This window comes from Perissodus microlepis, chromosome 5 (genome assembly GCF_051167445.1).
Source record: "Perissodus microlepis isolate ML-2025 ecotype Zambia chromosome 5, ASM5116744v1, whole genome shotgun sequence".
Classification (NCBI taxonomy): domain Eukaryota; kingdom Metazoa; phylum Chordata; class Actinopteri; order Cichliformes; family Cichlidae; genus Perissodus; species Perissodus microlepis.
In genome coordinates, this window is record NC_140465.1 from 23,588,852 (window position 1) to 23,609,153 (window position 20,302).

Consider the following 20,302-nt stretch of genomic DNA (forward strand, 5'->3'; position numbering starts at 1 on the left):
AAATATTGAAAATGTAAATTGCTTTGTAGTGATTTTTTATACTACGGTAAAAGGCACTTGACAGGCATTATTAGAGACGGCCATATTTTGTCTCAGGATTCGCTCGATTTGTGATTCTCCACCGCCGGTCTCCTGGTGGTCCGTATGAAAATAAAGACCCCGTCCTCGCGGGCAGTCCACGACTGACATTTCGTGTCATCGTCGTTAAACTGAGGGGACCTTAAGTACGTTCTTCCCGTGTGAAGTAAACATTTCAGAATTTAAATTGTTGTAGAGGGAGGTGTATGAAAAACACCACCCCATATTGAGAAGTTTATTAAGCAGACCTTGACTCTTACAACTACCACAACCAGTTTAGTGTGGAGCGGCAGCGGAGGTTGTTGCTGTTGACAACTGTGTATCGAAGACACCAAGTGGTCACGTGATAAGGAAAAACAAACGCGCGGCACTTTGTAAAGAGTTTTAACGTGAGGATAAATGAAGGTAATTTTGTCATGTAAGCTACGACAGCCTTCAAAGTGTAAAATGAGGATGCTTGTATATGAGAAGTGATGCGATTCGGTGCTCTGTATAATAGCTGCTTGAAAAATGCAAAGTAGCGGCGGAAACTCTGATCCGGTAAGACCCCGTTTAAACTATGTCAGATCTCGTGGCGAAGAAAAACAAGTGCGCAAAGTTCACATCAGAAAGGTCGCTTACAGAGTTGGATACAGCTGGAACAAAGGTGGAAGACTCAAGGAGCTGAGAATAAGGTGCTTAGACTATCTATGTATCTATGAAGCGCCTTGAGGCGACTTTTGTTGTGATTTGGCGCTATATAAATAAAATTGAATTGAATTGAATTGAACTATTCCTTGACCCATTGTTATCATGTTACTGTCTTCCTGAAAATTAAGTCTCCATTCTTTTAACTTCTGCAGGCACCTTGCAAGAAAGTTTCTGAAGATATGGATACAGAACACATTTGGCCGAGTTCTTCCTCATGAAGCAAAGTAACGTATTTCATTTATTTTGGAAATTGAAAGCATTTTCAAGTTTACCATCTGGTTGCCCTCGTTTTCCTACCTGCTCACTAATTCCAGTGTTTTCCAGGTCGCATTATAACAGAGTGGTACTGAGAAGAACCTTTGAAGGATGGAGAGATGAGTGGTGGTCATCCAGGAGGGAGTGGAGTCTGAACATGCGAGCAGACTGTCACTACAGGTCATTACAGTACATTATAGGACATTATGAAGGACTTTTATAGTTGAATAACCAAAGTCTGTTCATGTATTCATGCTGCTTTTATTTCAGGTATTACCTGTGCAACTGGACTCTCCACAGCTGGCGAATGTTTGTGTGTTTGCAGAGGGAAAAGAAGATGCAACAGCAAAAGGCTCAGTCATTTGGTGTGACTTTTACCATTCAAGCGTAATGTTGGTTTGGGGATTTTTTTTTTGTCAGATTTCATAATTCACTGACGTGTCATCACCCACTTTGTTTCTATTATCAGCTGACAAGCAGCGGATGCGTCTGGTGTTGGACAGATGGGAGGTTTTCACAGAGATGAGAAGACTGAAGAGCAGAATGCTGGAATCAGCTCTTGAGCAGTACAGGCTCTCAGCTATGCAGTGAGATTTTTGTGTTATCAAATGAAAACTTCTAGCATTATGATTTTTACCATAATATTGGTTTTACCTTTGTTTTTGTTTTGCAGCTCAGTGTGGAGCTTGTGGCAGACTAGATTACAGCACCGTCGAGACCTTCACATTTTGGAGGATCAAGCACAGAAACAGAGGGCGCTAACCTTAAAGACAAGGGTAAGGGCGTGATCGAACACCCCTGTGAATCACATGTTAATATTATTATCAATAGTAATAATAAAAATAACAATAACTTTTTTTCAATACTGCACTTTTCAAAACAAAGTGACAAACTACAAAATGTTTAAGAAGAATTAAAAGTGAAACAACATAAAGTGTAGGAACACTGACAGTAGAAGAAGTTCAAAGGCAGTAGATAAAGACAAATCTTATCTTTATAAAGATAAAGACAATTAAAATTATAAACATGTAAATTAAAAGCAATTATGAAAAATTAAAATAAATAAAAAATTATCACCAAGAAAAAATGATGAAGGACAACATTAACTTCAAAGCAGAGGCACAGTAAACACTTGCTCATCAAAGTATGTCTTTAAGAGAGATTTATGGTGATGATAGATGATAGTAAGCTCGGCAGTCTGATCTACTCAGTTAGGCTGTTCCAATCTGTCCAACTAATTAGATAAAGATGACCCAAGGAAATACAAAAAATAATAATAACAATAATAAATTGATAATTTCATCTGTTATTATTGAATTTTAAATTAACTGTGATTAATCACATTCTTTAGAAAGCTGAGTTCAATTTTAATAGCCACACCTCGGCCTGATTCAAGCCAGACCTGTTGAATCAAGAAATAATGGAAATGGAACCTGTCAGACGAAGTCAAGTAGATTCACGTCATACCACCATCTCTCTTTGGAAGGTTTGAGTCCCGTTACATCTGGCATAAAACTCACACAGTATTTCATAAAAGAAACATTACACCAGCAGTCAAACATGGTGGTGACTCTGTGATGGACCATGAATTCTGCTCTTTACCAGAAAATCCTGAATGAGAATGTCCAGCCATCAGTTCGTGCTCTGAAATTCAGACGCACTTGGGCTATGCAGCAGAACAATGATCCAAAACACACCAGTGCGACTGAATTAAAATAATTCTGCAAAGAAGAGTTGGCCAAGATTCCTCCACAGGGATGTGAAAGACTCATTATCAGTTATTGCAAACACTTGATTTTAGTTCTCGTTGTCAGGGGTGGCACAAACAGTCATTAGGTTTAGGGGGCAATTGCTTTATCGCACAGGGCCTTGTAGGTTTGGATTATTTTTATCCTTGATAAATGAAATCATTACTTAAAACTGAATTTCATATGAACCTCAGTTATTTTTATCTAATATTAACATTTGATCTGAAACATTTAAGTGAGATAAATGTGCAAAAATAAATCAGGAATGGGAAAATAGCTCAGTTATACTACAATCCTGTGAAAACTAACTCTTACTGAGTCTAAGTCCTAAGCAGCATAAAAGACGACTGAATTGAAATGCTTATCTAAGCTGAGGTGGTTGTCAACTTACATTATGCCCATGGACGACATGCTCCCGGGGTAAAATGTATAAAGAAAACCAAAGAGTAGTGAACCTTGAGGTACATTACTCCTGTGTGTTCTCTCTGGTGATGAGTCACCTGATATATTTTGTATTGAAGGCTTGGCTTCAGTGGAAAGAGATGCACACGGCTGCTTCTTGCCAGAAAGAGAAAGAATCCAGAGCTGCGTTTCATTTTATCTCCAGATTGAAAAGAAGAGCTTTGCATCAGTGGATAAGATATGTGTCGTATCGCCACACCAAGAAAGAAACACAAGGTCATTATAAAATACCCACGCAGCTTTCTTGAAGCATCATTATTTTGCTATTTCTTAACACATTTTTATTTTTTTTTCTTTTGTGTTTCGCCTTCAGCTTTGGCTCAGCGTGCCTGCTCTCGCCTCCTGGTGAGGAAGTGTTGGAGTAAATGGAGAAATGCTCTCGATCGCAAACACAGTGAAGAGACCCGTTTGCAAGCAGCAACCAGTTTGGCCACGCAGAGCATCCAGTGCAGAGCACTGGTGCGTTGGAAAGCTTGTATCCTGATCCACCTGTAGAATGGATAAAACTTGGATAAACTAGTTTTTCTACCTGCTACTAAATCAGTTTTAAGTTATTAGCACTGTTGTTTGATTCTTGAGCTCTTCAGTAGATGTGGCATTGTGCAGAGAAGAAACTGAAAGAAAGAATGCAGCAAATCAACACTGCCAACATCATTTAATGGTAATAAATGAATAAAATAAAGGACCCACTCATAAGCAAAGATCAGCATGATCAATTCATGTATTCATCTCAGCGCATTCTCATTGCAGCGTGCTGGATTGCGAGGGTTGTCTCTTAATGTCGTGTTGAACAAAACATATCGACTGAACAACCGTATGGCTATCCAACATTGTCAGCAAACGGTAACTGATCTTCACGCTGCAGACAGTCAGCGTTACTCTCATTGAAGGTTTCAAAGCATCTGAAATGCTTTTTTTTTTCTTTTTTTTTTTGCAGATGACTCGTAAGTACTGGAAACTATGGCAGGATCGTGTGGAGGAAGCTGAAAACCGGAGTTTTAATCCCCTCATAGATATGGCCCTGAGTAACTACAGGTGCTCTGATCACAGGGCTATATTCACAGTTCTTTGTTGTAATACCCGTGCTACAAATGGAATTTGGTTCTCGTTGCAGCACTTCACTGCTTAGAAGACATTTTCACCACTGGAGAGAGAAACTTGCTGAGCAGAGATACTTGCAGGTATTTTCAAATACAACTCAAGACAGCAGAGATACAGATGCTTTTACATTACAACACAATCAACTTGTTATATTTTGGTTTTTTGTTTATTTTTTTTACAGGAACTGGAGCGTCGTGCAGACATTTGGTTTGTAGACCGTATGCTACCTCAGTGTTTCCAGTCTTGGGTTGAGTTTACCCTCCACAGCAGAATGCTTCAACAGAGAAGACTCAAAGCTCAAGCTTATAATCGGTGAGTCATCACCTTTCTCCTCTTCAGTTATGCAACTCTTCCCATGAAAATAAAATAACAATATACCTTTTTAAATTTGGCTGCTTTCCCCTTTAAGGTTCTTATTTTTTTGGCTTCTCTGGGCCACTTTCAGTGTGGATGCTGTTTTTAGACCCTCTATTTTTAGATCACTGGTCCCATTCTGAGTGGTGGGATGCACGCATACAGATTCACCACAGTCTTTAAACAGAAAGCAGACATCATCTTCTGTGCCAAATTGACCCCAATTTTATTGAGGATCATTTTTGCTCGTGGGAGCTGGTCTCTGGCTGTAACTCAAAGACAAAAAGGTAGTTTTCTATGGAACTGTCTGTGGTATCCAAGCCCTGAGGCACCACAATCAGGAGTCGTTTCCCAGACAGTCAGAGTATCAGATTGACTTTATTTAGGCATCTGAGGGAGAACATTCAGTTTGCACTATCTAGACTTTGGTTTGTACTGGTTTGTGTGTAGACTTTGTAGTTTTCAACCTTAGCGGGTGGATGAATATGTCCAAATGATCTGTCTGTCCACTGTGTTGTCAGGCGGCGCCAGTGCGCCTGGGTGTTTTACACCTGGTGGGGGAAGTCGGAGAAGCTCAAGGAAGAGATGCTTTCTGAGAGGATGGTACGTCAACTGCAGATGAAAACTTTGTTGTGGTGCACCGCACTGGTGATAAATAACATTTACGTTTTTCCAGGCAGTTCTTCATGACGAGAGATGCCAGAAGCAGAGAGCCTGGACGCGATGGAGGCAGCGCACACAAGAGCGGATCAAAGAGGTGGAGAAACAGGAGGCTTCACGTAGTCTGTATCGTCACACACTTCTACACAGGACGATGATGCAGTGGAAGGAAAACAGTACTGAGCTACGAGACAGGTGAAGCTCAAGAAGACGTTTTGGTGAAGTTGTTGAACCATTGGGGCTTGAGCTAAATGTGCTGTCATTTATTTGTTTTACTTCAGGAGAAACAGAGAGCAGCAGGCCTGCCATCAGGGTGATTTGCGCAGCTTAAGAAAGGCTGTAGAAAAATGGAAAAAGGTGATTATTTTACATTTTTGTTGAGTCTAGTCTGCACTCCATCTGTTACTTTAGTCATTGTGCAGTAAGGAATCAGTGCCTTTGGCTTAAGATTTGAAAAAGACTGAAAGAATTTGCTTTTTGATGTGGAAATGTGTATCTTATAAATTCTGCTCAGCATCTCTGACAGCATGAGACTGCCTAAATGAGACCAAAGCTATGGAGTGCCATTATGAAAGCTGATAGATTTTTCTTCCCTGCTTTGATTTTTATTATAATCATGTGTAATGTGTCCGTTTTCTTTTTTCTCTGTGTGTGTCAGTTTGTTAGGGTCCAGAGAGCAAAGAAAAGCAGGCTGGAGGAGGTTCAGAGTTGGCATGAAGTTAAACTTCTAAAACACTCCTTTGTGGTCTGGAAGGTACACATCTTATATCAGTTAAAACCACATGATTTTATTTGTTTAGGGTCATGAAAACAATGTTGAAGTCTATGCATTGTGGCCTGCTGTATTCACAGAAACACCACCTGCAGATGTCTCAGATCTATGACCATGCAGAGGAGCTTCACAAGCAGCACACTCAGTGTTTTCTCAGGTAATAAAGACAAATACTGTGTGTCATTCTAAAATCAGAATTTCATTTCTTCTGTTTATAAAATCCTAGGTGTTTGTTAGGATCTTAAGTTTCAGTCATGTCTCTCCAGAGTGGCACTTACTGAGTGGAGGGAAAATGCAGAGCAGCGAGCAGAGATCCGGCTCGCAGAGCAACAAGCACAGAATCACTTCGATCACTCCCTTCAGCTTAAGGTTACAAAGCGATCTGATGCATACATGTTCAAAATCATCAGGCGTCTTCATATTTTCAACACCGATTGCTTTCTTTTCACTAAATCTTTCAAGGTGTTTCATGCGTGGAGAGAAGCAACAACACTTGCGGTGTCAAAGCGCTTCCAGCAGAGGGAAGCACTAAGCAGGGCTCAGCAGTCTATAAATGAAGGTAATGTCATATGGTGCCGTTTTAACTCCTTTTAGTTACTTATTTTTCTTTAAACAAACTTAACTTTGCTCTTGTGATTGCCACCTACCTGTAACCATTAAGAGCAGTGGTAAGTAATTTTGATATTCCAGCATGTCTTTCTTAGTCTTAGAGTTGTTTGGCTGTCATGGAAAGATACCGCCTAGACAAATGCAGCAGTTACCTTAGCAGTTGTCAAAGATTTTGTACCTGCTAAGTAACTGTTGCATCAGAACTGTGTTGTCTGGTTACCAGGTGTATCCAAATTGTTGTAAACTTTTTAATGATTTCTGTGTGTAGTGCGGTTGCTGCAATTTTTCAGACGATGGAGGAATCGGACCAGGGAGGCTCGGAGGGAGAGGATAATCATGGAAAAAGCCAGGAGACACCATAACTCCAAACTCCTTTCTAATGCGCTGAAAGCTTGGAAAGAGCATCACTACCAGCACCAGAAGAATAAGGTTCTAACTTCTTTTATCCCTCAATGCATATACATCTATACTGACATCAAGCTGTAATCTAACTTGTTTAAAACTGTGATTTTGTAGGTGATGAAACGACAGGGACTGTTATTGCTGAGATTAAAAATGTACCAGATGTACTTTGAGCAGTGGAAAACAAAGGTTTGTTGATTTTCCTTTTTTTGTGGTCTGAACAGACTGATTGATCAAAAGAAGCGAATATCTACCATTTGCTTCTATTTTGCTTTTACTGCTAATCATTTCTGTTAGGAAAAGGAGTTATGGGAAAACAGCAAAGTCAGACTTTAAATCAATAGATTTGATTCATCAAATCAGTATTTGGTGTGAACAGTCTTTACTTTTAAAATGGCATCAGTTCCCCTTACTTCATTTGCTCCCAGGTTTTTATGGCACTTTGAAGGTTTGTTTATTTTTGGCCATCTGAAGACCTTGCCACATTTCTCCTATGGATTTAGGCTGTCTCTGTGTCTTCTGACTGTGCGATTTTGAGATCTGTCTGTGTGTTTATTGTCGTCATGCTGCAAATGTGGCATTTCTAATGAATGAGTATTGATTGGTTTTGATTGAGAGCAGTTAAACAGGCTTTGGTTTTTCTTTCTGCTAACAGCTGCAGCACAGACAGCGAGAGGCGAAGCAAACGGAGAGAGCACTCTGGCACTGGTCCCTCACACTTCAGGCCAAGGTAAATAACCTGCCTCCACATTCTTTTCTTTCTACACCACCAAATGCATTGCAGAAATGGTGCTCACAGGGTCTAACAAGCCCTCTTGATACTTTCTGGACCTGATGCAGGTGTTGTATGGGTGGAGGATTTGGGTCACAGAGCAGCGGAGAAAGCAAGAACATGCAGCCAGAGCTGCACTGGTCTACAGAGACCAGCTGCTGAGGGAGGGGGTGACATGCATCCTCACATATGCCGCTCACATGAATGATCTCACAACAAACCTAACACAACACAGTCAACTACAAGTAGGTTATTGTGCATTACTTGTGATTTCTAGACCTAAGATTTCAGTGCCTCACCTCTCTGCTTGTGTCCTGCAGAGATCACAACACCTCCAGAGAGTTGTTAAACGTTGTGCTGCACGGTGGAAGCAGCGGGCACTGTGCAAACCCCGAAGAGAGCAAGAGACGAGAGGGCAGCCAGCAAAAAAGAGTGTGAGCTTCTGTCTGAGCAGTGTTTCATCTTCTGACTCAACAAAGCAGGAAGCTGCAGATGGATTGCATAGCAAGCTGTGAGTGTGTACTTCACTCTGACAAGCCGTGAAACTGTTCCACACATGCAGTTTGACTTTTTTTTTAGGCTGCGTACCCAAACATCGCAGCCTTTAGCCCCATAAAGGGAAGAGAAGTTATCAGTAAAAGAAACATTGCTTCATGTTTTTCGATGGTAAAATCCTTTTCCAATGCTGTATGTGGTAATACATGAAAATAAAAACAGAAGACAAGCATCTGAATATCGTTTGAACTATAATAAGCTTACTTAAATGGAAGCATTGTGTTAAAAGTCAGTGTAGGAATCACTGATTAAAGCTTTTTCTTTTCTGTTTACTCAAGTACCCAGCCACAATCTGCCGTCACCAACATTAAAGCAGCTCCAAACTCATCTGAGTGCAGTCGTCCCACACAGAAAAACCATCCAGCGTCAAACTGCCGCCATGCTGATGAAGTTTTTGTTGCCTCTCCACATCAGTGCAGTGTCATGTCAACTGTGCCACCTTCTGAATCTCTAATGTCCAACATGGACTTTTTTCAGCACACCCAAAACCAAGAACCTCTTTTACCTCCTTCTGCTTTCATGACTACTGGGAGACAGAATAAAGTAAGATAAGATACACCTGTTTGACACATCAGCAACTATTTGTTGCTGTATTAAGTAACTCAATTTGGGTTAAACCTTTTTTTTTTCTTTTTAAGTTCAAATCAAGTCTTGGAGACTCTCCAGTTGAGCCTTTTCCTCAGTCTGTCACTTCTTTAGATCCCCACTCATCTGCATATCCAGGTATAGACCCTGCTCTTTTTTCTAGAGTATGTTTTCAATATTTATTAAAAAAAAAAAAAAAACTTATTAAATCACCAAACCCAAAACAACTGTTTTGTTGCTTTTTCAAGAAACACGTCTGAGTGCATCTGGTGGAGAAACTGAGGTTCCTGATGCTGAAAATGCAACAAGTGATTCAACGTCAGCTCTGATGAGCGAGCTTCTCAGGATTCAACAGGACATGAAGAGTTTCCAGCTGGACAGAAAGCAGCTCCGGTAGAAATCTGTTTTTCCACTCTTCTTTTCTTTGCAATATGTGATGTGAAAATAGCATCGGTGTTTTATTCACTCAGGGCATGGCGAAAGCTGAAAGGGGTGTTACAGAGTTGGCTGCAGACCAGTGGAAAGGACGAAGTGATGGAAAAAAATGCTATCTGTCAAGAGTTGAAGGACGTAAGGACACAAGATACTTTTGTCACTGTTTATGTTGAACATAAACTTACATTGTTTGCTGTTACGCTATCTTTATTTAATCATCACAGCCCAAAATTTGGTGTCTTTCACATTTAGGTTCACATAAGTATTAAGCTTAGTACCCCAGTCACACAAGTGTAAAGACTAATTTTACACTTGCGTTCCCTAGCGAACGGTGGTTGCTAGGGAACCACCTAAAGTGCATATTCCTCAACTAGTTGAGCCAGGAACCACTCACCAACCTCTTTTGGAGTTGCCAAGCCGTCTCTACGTCTGTGTGAGTGAAGCTTTAGAGATTATTAATGAAGTGAACTGCCTTTTGTTGAAAAAAGCATTTGTTAGGTAATTCCTCGACCAGTTCTAAAGTAAGATATTTTAAATTCCTGACATTTCAGATATTATGCAATTATTGAATTTACAAAGTGTATAAGCACTTATAACAACAGATATCTTACGCAACAAGTAAGCGTGATAAGGTAGGAAAACAGATTCAGTTATGACATACATTACCTTTTTCATTTTTTAACTATCTGTTATAAATCTAAGGGTTCACATTTCTTTCCTTATGGAAAGGAAGAAGGGACTTTGCAATGTGTGCATGTGCAGTCTTAATCATGATGCTAGTTACCTGAAGTAACTTCTAAACTTCTCTTCCTGATGGCTCAGATTTTCCATGCATTCTTCTACAGTGTCATTTGACCTGTAAATCTCTGTCTGTGGAGGAAAAGAAACTGAGCTGAGAGGGTGGTGCATTCAATTAAATTATTGTTCATGGTACTGACTGTGTCACTCCTGGTGATTTTTCATTTGACAGTTGGAGGAGCTCATCGACAGGCTGTCCACTAAGCTGGAAAAACAGAAACCGGTGATGTTGCTGCACGCAGAGAGAATCCAGCATTTGCAGACTGTCCTCCGGAGTTTAGGACTTCATGCTCCTCATCAAAAAACAGAAGAGTCAGAAACTCAAAACTCTGCATTGCCAACGTGACAGGAATAATGGAGACCGTGACGGGTTCACTTGCTGATTGTTTGAACTGTTGTTCACTTGCCAGCATCACATTTTTTTTAAAAATAGTCTGATCTTAGAACTGAATCAGCATATGCATATTTAACTACTCTGTGCTTATGTCTTTGCTGCCCTCAGGTGGTGGGGACCAATTTGAATGGTTCTTATTAATTATCGTGTAAAATGTCTTCGGCATTCCCAAAACATAAACGTCAAGTGCCTTAAAGGAACACTCAGCTCTATAGCTGTAAATCCAGCAAAACATTGGATAGGGGTCGTCCTTGTTGCAGATGGTGCAAAATATTTTCCATATGTGTGCAAAGAGTGATTTTACTGTTTTCGGAGGAGGTGCCCTTACGCAATAGGTCTGCTATTACCCTGTTTGTAGCAGTGCTTCTAGTACTTTGGAAAATCACTGAACTAAAATCACAGATTTTAGTTTAACAGAGAGGACAGCGGTCTGTTTGTAGAGTTATATCTTTGATCAAGAGCAAGTCAAAATGCAAGGATTTTATCCCATTTTACTCTTTTCCATCTTTGTGTGCTCTGTAAGTGGTAAGTGTTGTTACTGAACTAGGTGATTATTATTGTTTCTTGAAATATTTTATGTTCTTCAGCCTCGTATTGTTGAGGTGTTTCTGGTTCCTGTTACCATCTGTTTGGAGCATTTGCTTTTCAGGACATTAATAAAACTGAGTTTAATAATATGAATATTGTAGAGTCTTTTGAATTTACTGAAAGTTGGAAGGACTGTATGCATTCTTATGGCCGTTGTTTTCTTTCTTTAACCATTTGAACTGCTCCCTTCATGGCAGCTAAGAAGATGCGATGGTGCACAGTGTCAGATCCTGAACAGAGGAAGTGTGCAGAACTAGCTAAAGCTCTGGCAGCAGTGGTGTCACCAGCCACTCTGGCAGCTTTTGCCAGACTTTCATGCATACGAGCATCTAGCACAACTGATTGCATCAATAGGATCAAGGTGAGCAAGTCTACAATGCAATACACAATAAAAAGATGTTTTAATCCAGCTTGGAGCAAATTATTTAAAGTTGCTTGCATATCAGTAACAAGGGTGATGTGCAGAGCTGTAGTAAAGCTGATTCACCTTACCATGAAAATATGAAAAAGAGCTGTTAAAGCTAGGATAAGAACCGAGGTGATGATTAGTGAGCAGCAGTATGGCTTCATGTTGAGAAAAAGCACAACAGATGTCATGTGTGCTTTAAGAGTGTTGATGGAAAAGTATGGAAAGATGGAAGGAGTTGCACTTGTCTTTATGGAGATAACATATGATAAGGCGCCAAGAGAAGAACTGCGATACTGCACGAGGGAGTGCCAGAGAACTGTGTGTGGATGGTGGACGACATGTATGAGGACAGTGGTGACATATGTGATTGGAGTGACTCCTGTGTTCGTGATGGGGCTGGGTTTGACTTTTAGCCCCCTGTTTGCACTGGTGATAAGGCAGGCACATGAAAATGAGGTAAATGAAAATTTACCAAATGCAAATGAAAGTCATGAGAAGCAAGACAGAATATGTGTGCAGGACTGTAAGAGAGAGAGACGTGTGATTGTGAAGTTGCAAGGAGAACTACACTAATGAAATTAAGCTGTAAAATAAATGGATTACAAAATGCAATGATTAAATCCAGACTGTAGTGGATTAAAATTAGAAAGCACCATAACACGAAGGACACAATAAAGTGCAAGTACATTACCCAAAAGTTGATTCTGCTCATCTGGGCGTAGTGTTTTCAGTGGGAGAAACGTTTCGTCACTCATCCAAGTGACTTTTTTTTGTCTCAGCTGACTGCAGGTTTCCCCAATCTTATAAACAGTACATTGCACATCCCTTCTTTTTGGGAAAACCGTGTATTAGCATTGTATTAATTGAATTTGCTGAGATGTAAAATTAACTATTTAAAACTCTTTTTCTGAATTGTTTGTTTCAGGCTAATCGTGCTGACATTGTGACTTTAGATGCAGGAGAAATTTACTCGGCTGTCAAGCAGTTTGATCTTGTAGCCATTGCTAAGGAGATCTACAGTGATGGTAGGTTTAAGCTCACTTTTCTGAGATGTATCTTCAGCACTGATCTAAAAAGGGGGTTATTGAAAAATACGTTTCTCGAACTTAACCCCATTCAGAATGAGCTTGGAGCTTAGAATGAACACAACCATGCAAAATAGTACCATCATACTGTGAAAATGTTCTGACTTTAACACCCTCAGAGTACAAGAGTGGTTTGAAATTTGGTGCTTTTTAATAACCTTTTTTTCATATTTTTGAGCAATGCAAGAGCTAGCTTCATGGAAAAAATGAAGGTAAATAATTAATAATAATTCACAAGAGAAAACTTGGAAAAAGTAAATTTTGTGTCAATCTTTCAGGGCTGTGCAGGAAGAGTGACTAGTCACAACATGCTGTAGCATCTGAAAGGTCGCCTTTTTACCTAAATTTGGACTAATCTTCTAGCCGTAATTCCTCATGCATATAATCATTTTCTAGCATAGTTTATATATTTAACACTTTCCAAATTGCCAGGTAATATGAAATTATGTTTACTGAAGGAGTTAAGATCTTGGTAATGCTAAAGGAGCTGCATCTTGAGATTTGAGTTTTAGATTGTGACACCTGGAGTGGACATTCTGAACTTCAAAAAAAAAAATAGAACCTGTTAAAAAGCACCCAGTCTTGACTCTTAAAAAAGGAATCTTTTTGTATAGCTTCAATAAGTCAGGTGGAAAAATTTTTAGATTTGGTTGATACTGATATGAAAAGACCCACATGTCTGTTTATATATTTATCTACAGGAGGCTGTACTCGGTCTGTGGCTGTGGTGAGAAACAGCAGCTTGGACATACGATCCCTGCAGGGCCACAGGAGCTGCCACAGCGGAGTTCGATGGACAGCTGGATGGAGTCTCCCACTCGGCTTCCTGCTGTCCCGAAACTACCTGAGCTGGGCAAAGGAGCATCCGCTTAGTCAGGGTAATTGGACTGTAATCAACTGTCAGCTGCTTTTTTCCATAAATGTGTTTTCATTTCTGATCTGGGTTTTCAGTCCCCCACCCTGACTTGTTTTTTCTCCTCCTCTGACAGATGTCAGCACTTTTTTCAGTGCCAGCTGTATTCCTGGTGCTGGTGCGATGGCACTTCCTCTGTGCATTTTGTGCCAGGGCCAGAAGTCTTACATACGCCAGAAGAATTACCACTGCGAAACATCCCACAGCGAGCCCTTCTACAACAACCAGGGAGCTCTCAGGTCAGGCTTTACAAAAGGTCAACCAGTTAAAACATCAGGAAACTGTTTTTATTTCCTGTTTTGCTCTGTCACAGATGTCTCAGGAGGGGGATAGGGGATGTTGCATTTGTGGACCATTTAGCACTTGAAACTATTGAAGGTAAGCATTTTTTTATATTGTATTGGAATAAAAATATATATGGGGATATCCCAAAACCAGCAAAATGTTTTGAAAATGACATTTGCATAAAGGGGTCTATTAATATCATATTTATAAAAAATGTTAAGTTCCTAAAATCATGGCAAACTGACTTTTGGTTGTTATTAAACAATAAAACTAAAGATGACATTACAGTCTGACTGAACAGAGTCTTTCTGATCACAGTGGGTGATATAGTTGTTCAGTGCTAACCACAATAGCACCTCACAGCCTGTGTGTGTTTCCTCTGGTACCCCGGCTTCCTTCGATGGTCCATATTCATGCTAGGGTAACTGCTGAGCTTAATCAGCTAATGCATGTGAGATAGATAACGTGCTTAAAAGAAAAGTGCTAAGCTGCACACAACCTTGGGACTGATCCAATTATCAAATTTTTGTTTTGTTTTTCATGATCAAACTTCTGTATTACTTTGTATTGCTGCTATGTTTCAGCCATAAATAAACTTTCCTGATCTTTGTGCTACAAACTGCTTTCACCATAAACTGAGAGGGGTTTGTTCCTTTATTTTACACATAGTCATCAGGACTAACAGGTTTTAAAAGATAATGATTGCACAGAAAACCAAAATATAGAATATAATATGTTGTTCATCAAAATATCCTTCAATTTATTTTCTCAACTGCTTATTATTCAGGGTCGCTGAAAGGCTGGAGCCTAATCCAGCTGTCACTGAGCAAGTTTTGGGGATGCTCTGATCTAGCCAACACAATCTGGTCCTCTTCAAGCTCACTCAAATCCTTATGCTTGCCCAGTTTTCCTGCTTCTAATCCATCAACTTTCAGGACAAAATGTTCTCTTGGCACCTAAATATATCCCACATATTAATAGGTGCCAAGATAAAGAAACAGTCAGCGTTATTCACTTCACCTGCAGGGGGTATAATGTTATGCCTGATCGCTGTAAATATCCCGTTTAAATCAGTTCAACCACCAAACTGCAGAAAGTTGCACTGACCCTTAAGACTTGTTTACCTTTCAGTTTTTTATTTGTCTCTTTTGTCAGAGAGTGAGCGTGACGAGTTCAGGTTACTGTGTACTGATGGCACACAAGCTCCCCTCAGCCAGTACAGAAGCTGTAATCTGGGTCGTGGTCCAGGAGGGGGCATGGTCACCAGAGTCAATTTTCGCAAGGTTGTTCGCAAATTTCTAGCAACTGTGCAGGTAAATAGTTTGTTCAATTTCCATCTCTGTGCCTAAGGGTCATAGCTGTTACTGTACCCACTAACTGATTGTTCAAGCATTTTTTATTAATTTGTTAGACGCTGTTTGGTCGGCAAGGAAGAGAAAGGCAGCGCTTCCAACTCTTCAGCTCCTCATCTTTTGGAGAAAACGATCTTCTCTTCAGAGATGTGACTGAGAAACTCGTTGTCCTGCAAGACGACATAGATGTCAGTCAGGTGCTGGGGCTGGATTATGTGGCGCTGCTCAAAGGACTTGGGCATGAAGGTGCTTGTTCTTGTATATGTACGGTTGTACATTTTTAAACTCAGAACGCACAGGCTTGGGTTTTACGGTGTCTTTGTGTTTGCAGGAAGCTCACTGGAGGACAGTGTCATTAGATGGTGCTGCATCAGCTACGCAGAGCAGAAGAAGTGTGAGCAGTGGGCGCTCAGCATAAAGTCTGACCCACTGGTGTGCGTCAGAGCAATCTCAATGCGTGACTGTATTGAGAAAATTAAGGTAAGCCATCTAGACTGCAGATTATTGAGATGTTTATCAAATTCTCTAGGACACTATACAAGCTAAAATGACGTGTGCCTTTACCACAGAGGGATGAGGTGGACGCTGTCTCACTAGATGCAACGCATTCGTTCATCGCAGGGAAGTGTGGTCTTGTCCCCGTTGTGACAGAATATTATGGTAGGACTGTTGCAGAATATAATAATGTAATGTAATTATGAAGCAAACACACGAGGACCCCTGAATGGCTCAAAATAACAGAAATGAAGGTTTAGATTGGCCTAACCAAAGTCTGGATACTTTGGCATGACCTCAAACATGACGTTTATGCTCAAACATCCTCTAGTGTAGCTGAATTAAAACAATTCTGCAGAGAAGTATGGGCCAAAAGTCCCCCACAGTGAGGTGAAAGACTCATTGCCAGTTATCGCAGATGTCTGATTGCAGTTCTTGCTACCAAGGGTGGCGCAAACAGTTCATAGGTTTAGGCAATTACTTTTTCACAAAGGGCCACTTAGGATTGCATAGCATTTTTCCCTTGTAAAAAAACAAAACAAAAAGTCTCATCAGATTAATCAATAAAGCACGTGCTTTTCTGTGTCACTCTTGTGTTGTTGGGTTTTCACAGGAAAAAACTGCGTGCCTGCTGAAGGATCCACTCACTTGGAGACAGATGGTGAGATGAAGACAAAAAACAGCTGCATAATCAGTCTACAATGATCTTATTTCTACATAGAAACCACGTCTGCTGCTCTGTTCAGTCTTTCCCTCAGTTGTGGGTTTAGCAGTCGCAAAGCGCTCCAGCAGGAACATATTCATCGGGAATCTCGGAGGCCGTCGCTCCTGCCACAGCAACACCTACAGCCCTGCAGGCTGGCTCCTTCCATACAGACACACCTTAAGCCTGGCGAACAACAGCAGCTCCCCCTGTGATCCTGACAAAGGTAGTGTTTTCAGAAAAATTCATGGGAAATCCTGATTTACTAAACTTATTCACCACTAATCGGTGTTCATTCAAGTCCACTTCTTAGAAATATCTTGTTCATGTTTTCTGGACCTTTGCACTCCACGCTGGTGGATCCTTATCCTTTTAAATTAATCCAATGCTGCTTCGACCCTCACGTGACTGCAGTCTGCCACTTTGTGTTTTCCTAGTGTACAATGAGGTGTTTTGGAAAAGCTGTCTTCCTGGATCTGAGGGTAATCTTTGCAAGGTATGCATTGGAGGCACAGGGGAGACTGCAACCAAACGCTGCACCGAAAATCACAATGAGCGTTACTATGGAAATATGGGAGCTTTAAGGTATGTGTAGTAAAGTGTTAAGTCATGTTGTAAAGTCTATGTCCTGCGTCAAATATTATTAAATCTAGTCTTTCTAAGTTCTATTGTCCTCTTTTTGAAGTATCTTCCGTCATCATAATGCACGTAAATCTGAATAAACTAATTTCGTTCGTCTCTATGGGTCATCTGTAGACACATACTAAAGTTGACAGGGATTTTGTTTTTGTTTTTTTAAAAACAAAGCATTTTTGGAAATCAAGTGGTTCAAATGGGTTTTATTATCATTCTTCCATCCAAAAATATTATAACAGAATTTCCACATGACCATGGCGCAACACTAGAAAACATAACATCAGTGTGAGACAAGTGAAGAATATAAAGCCCCTCTGCTTTTTTCTTTCTCCTCATCCCCAAACCGCCTCAGCAGATGGTTGCCTCTCCCTGAGCCTCGTTCTCCCAGAGGTTTCTTACTGTTAAAAGAGGGTTTTTCCTTCCCACTGTTACCAAGTGATTGTTCGAAGTCTGATTCTTGGGGTTTCCTCTAATATTTTAGGGTCTCTAATATTTTCCTATACAGAGGAGGTTTTAGGCCATGACACTGTTGAAAATGGTGACATTAAGCCAAAATAATATTGTTGTAAATGGTTTTTTTTAGAACTCAAACATTTAATTCACATTAAGACTTAAAGTGAGGAACACTGCCGCTTTGATTGACAGGTGTGTCAGTCTGTTAGTTGTTGTAACGTTTGGCCGTGTTTGTGGTGTTGGAGTCTTCTGGAGAATTTTAATGTAAATATCTGAAAAATAAGAAGGCTTCCAGTGAGTTTAGTTGAAGTAAACAATCATCCCAAAAATCTGTGTTGCAGTTTGTTTAACTTAACTGAAAATTAAAGTGGTGATGGCTATAATGATGAACTGAAGGCTTCAAAAAGGTAGTAGGTAAAGTCACTGTGGCTGTATCCATCTTTTATATACAGTCTATAACCTCTACTGCATATAGAAGCTTGTTTCCACTATATGAAAAGAATTCCAGTTTGAGTCAGTAAGTCAAAATTTTTAGATGGCAATTTTTTTCTCTTTTTGAAGTTAGCTTCCAAATTCAGTAAAGGTGATAAAAGAAATTAGTGGTGGAAACCGAGTTAAACCATTTTACTAAACTGACCCTTCAACCCGTTACTCATTGCTCAGGTGCTTAGTTGGAGATCGCAGCGGGAAAAGCTACGGTGACGTGGCCTTTCTGGAGCAACACAGCCTTCACACAAACATCCTTGGTGAGATATTCAAAATCAAACCGGTGATGCGATCACTCACACTAACAGACTCTAACTTCACATGACAAATGTCTACATCTCGTACATCCTGCAGGTCTGAACACCACTGGCTGGGCAGAGGGGTGGTCATCGTCAGACTTTGAGTTGCTGTGTGCTGACGGTCGCCGGGCCCCATTGTCAGACTGGGAGACTTGTAATCTGGGAGTCATCCCACCAAACACCGTCATGACACGGCCCGTGCTCACAGCACGAGTGTACGACTTCCTTATGAAGTCACAGGTCTGTTAAGGTTTTTTTTAAACAATCTGTTTTTAAAATCTCCCCAGCAGCAAACTACTGCCAGTACATTACTTTACTACTCAGTGTGTTTTTTATAATCATTTGCTCTGACTTACCTCAGCTCTATTTCTTTATTATAAAAGTTTTGCAGAATGCTTTTTATCTTCCTGCTTTTATATTTGCTCAGTGAAGCGCTATGTTTTAATGGCATAGCATCATTTTTGCACCAATATGCAGCCCAAAGTTGAGTCGAGGACACAGGTGGATAATTATACCTCTAAATGTATTTATTACTTGTTTTTTGACCATATAGGAAGCTCTGGCAGTCAACTCAAACACAGAGTTCAAGCTCTTTGAGTCTCATCAATATGGAGAAAGTGATTTGCTGTTTAAAGATGCAACGCAATGCTTTGCCCACACAAGTCACATGGACTACCGCTCCATCCTCGGAGAGGAGTTCTACACCCACGCAGACACGGTCTTCAACTGCACGCTCTCTGGTACGACAGCAGCCCGACAGAGTGGCCGATTGTTGCACAATTAAACTGTCACTAATGGGTCTGTTTGCTTTCCTTTGCAACAGATATATTGGAGTTTTGCAATCAAGATGTGTGCAGCATATTTTAATGGACCCACCAACAAGAAGAACGCAACCTCTGTGCTTCAGTTTTTCCACTCTTCATCCACATACTTGTTATGTCTGCAAACCATCACTTTTTATCATCATGTTCACAAAAAAACTCAATAAAATGTTAAAATGTTGGGGTTTTTTTTTTAAACTTTTTACTAAATTTAGATGCCATCTGATGTGTAATCTTTGTGTTTTTCAAAGACACAAAAACTGCATTTAAGCATGACAGTAAATGCAAGAATTCATTGTCATACTGATTTTATCTTACGACATTCTCTCAGCAAAATGTCACACATAGAACCTGTTATAATGCCCAGCACTGCAGTTATCTCTGTACTACATATATTGTGCTATAATTACCTCTTTTTTCAGATTTATTTTAACACTGCTGATTTTGGGGGGGAGGCAGAACTTCTTTGTTGTGTGCCTTTAACTTAACTTTGTTTGTTATGTTAAGAATTAATAAGTTTCAGCTTTTCTTCTGTCATTATGGTAAGCAAAGAAAGTCTAAAGAGCCACTCCATCAGGCTGCACCGATGACAGAATGACATTGTAGTTTGTTTAAATGTGTATCATTTGTATGCTTTCACCTTTAAAGCTGGTAAAATGATTTGTTTAGTATAAATTGTAATTTTGCAGACAGGTGAGACATTAAAGGATCACCTTGAACTTTCCAGTTCCAGTTATTAATTCCAGTTATTAATTCTTAACATAACAAACAAAGTTAAGTTAAAGGAACTTTCCAGTGGTTGGCACATGTTCACTTCAAAGATAACACAAAGATAATACATTTTAATGTACACTACCAAACCTCATTTAATGTTTTTTTCTTTATTTTCATGACTATTTACGTTGCAGATTCTCACTGAATGCATAAAAACTATGAATGAACACATATGTAGTAAACAAAAAAGTGTGAAATAACTCAAAACATGCTTTATATTTTGTTTTGTTTTTTTCAAAATAGCCACCCTTTGCTTTGATTACTTCTTTGCACTTGTTGGTCCTTTTGCCTTCACTCTGGAATCCATCTCATCCCAAACCATCTCTATTGGGT

General features: G+C 40.0%; 2 protein-coding genes across 4 annotated transcripts; both read left to right on the plus strand.

The window, feature by feature from the left end:
* The first annotated feature begins 183 nt into the window (after window positions 1-183).
* Window positions 184-11,347, plus strand: sfi1 (SFI1 centrin binding protein). 3 transcript variants are annotated; one of them, XM_084928940.1, is made up of 30 exons: window positions 184-752; window positions 921-992; window positions 1,093-1,203; window positions 1,294-1,388; window positions 1,493-1,610; window positions 1,697-1,799; window positions 3,293-3,449; window positions 3,547-3,708; window positions 3,824-3,894; window positions 3,984-4,076; window positions 4,171-4,268; window positions 4,348-4,414; window positions 4,516-4,646; window positions 5,210-5,291; window positions 5,365-5,543; window positions 5,630-5,705; window positions 6,007-6,102; window positions 6,201-6,277; window positions 6,387-6,489; window positions 6,583-6,679; window positions 6,998-7,158; window positions 7,246-7,320; window positions 7,787-7,861; window positions 7,972-8,148; window positions 8,224-8,414; window positions 8,737-9,001; window positions 9,097-9,181; window positions 9,292-9,436; window positions 9,514-9,613; window positions 10,449-11,347. In XM_084928940.1, the coding sequence occupies exons 1-30, from the start codon at window positions 589-591 to the stop codon at window positions 10,620-10,622; spliced, it is 3,600 nt and encodes a 1,199-aa protein (XP_084785066.1). In that variant the 5' UTR covers window positions 184-588; the 3' UTR covers window positions 10,623-11,347. The 3 variants fall into 3 exon arrangements, with proteins under 3 accessions (XP_084785066.1, XP_084785067.1, XP_084785068.1); XM_084928941.1 differs by having other exon boundaries at window positions 1,493-1,589; XM_084928942.1 differs by having other exon boundaries at window positions 185-483.
* sxph (saxiphilin) lies at window positions 11,086-19,637 on the plus strand. Its single transcript, XM_084928943.1, has 17 exons — window positions 11,086-11,195; window positions 11,456-11,619; window positions 12,593-12,692; window positions 13,454-13,630; window positions 13,742-13,904; window positions 13,979-14,043; window positions 15,106-15,263; window positions 15,362-15,548; window positions 15,634-15,782; window positions 15,872-15,962; window positions 16,411-16,458; window positions 16,544-16,726; window positions 16,938-17,085; window positions 18,253-18,335; window positions 18,430-18,614; window positions 18,928-19,114; window positions 19,198-19,637. Exons 1-17 carry the CDS (start codon window positions 11,141-11,143, stop codon window positions 19,239-19,241), a joined length of 2,187 nt encoding a protein of 728 aa, XP_084785069.1. The 5' UTR covers window positions 11,086-11,140; the 3' UTR covers window positions 19,242-19,637.
* Window positions 19,638-20,302: the final 665 nt, after the last annotated feature.

Coding starts and splice junctions, on each gene's coding strand:
- sfi1 (XM_084928940.1), top strand. CDS start 589: ATGCAAAGTAGCGGCGGAAACTCTGATCCGGTAAGACCCCGTTTAAAC. Junction 1,611..1,696: donor TACAGGCTCTCAGCTATGCA/GTGAGATTTTTG, acceptor TTTGTTTTGCAG/CTCAGTGTGGAGCTTGTGGC. Junction 7,159..7,245: donor ACCAGCACCAGAAGAATAAG/GTTCTAACTTCT, acceptor GTGATTTTGTAG/GTGATGAAACGACAGGGACT.
- sxph (XM_084928943.1), top strand. CDS start 11,141: ATGCAAGGATTTTATCCCATTTTACTCTTTTCCATCTTTGTGTGCTCT. Junction 11,620..12,592: donor ATTGCATCAATAGGATCAAG/GTGAGCAAGTCT, acceptor TGTTTGTTTCAG/GCTAATCGTGCTGACATTGT. Junction 13,631..13,741: donor GGAGCATCCGCTTAGTCAGG/GTAATTGGACTG, acceptor CTCCTCTGACAG/ATGTCAGCACTTTTTTCAGT.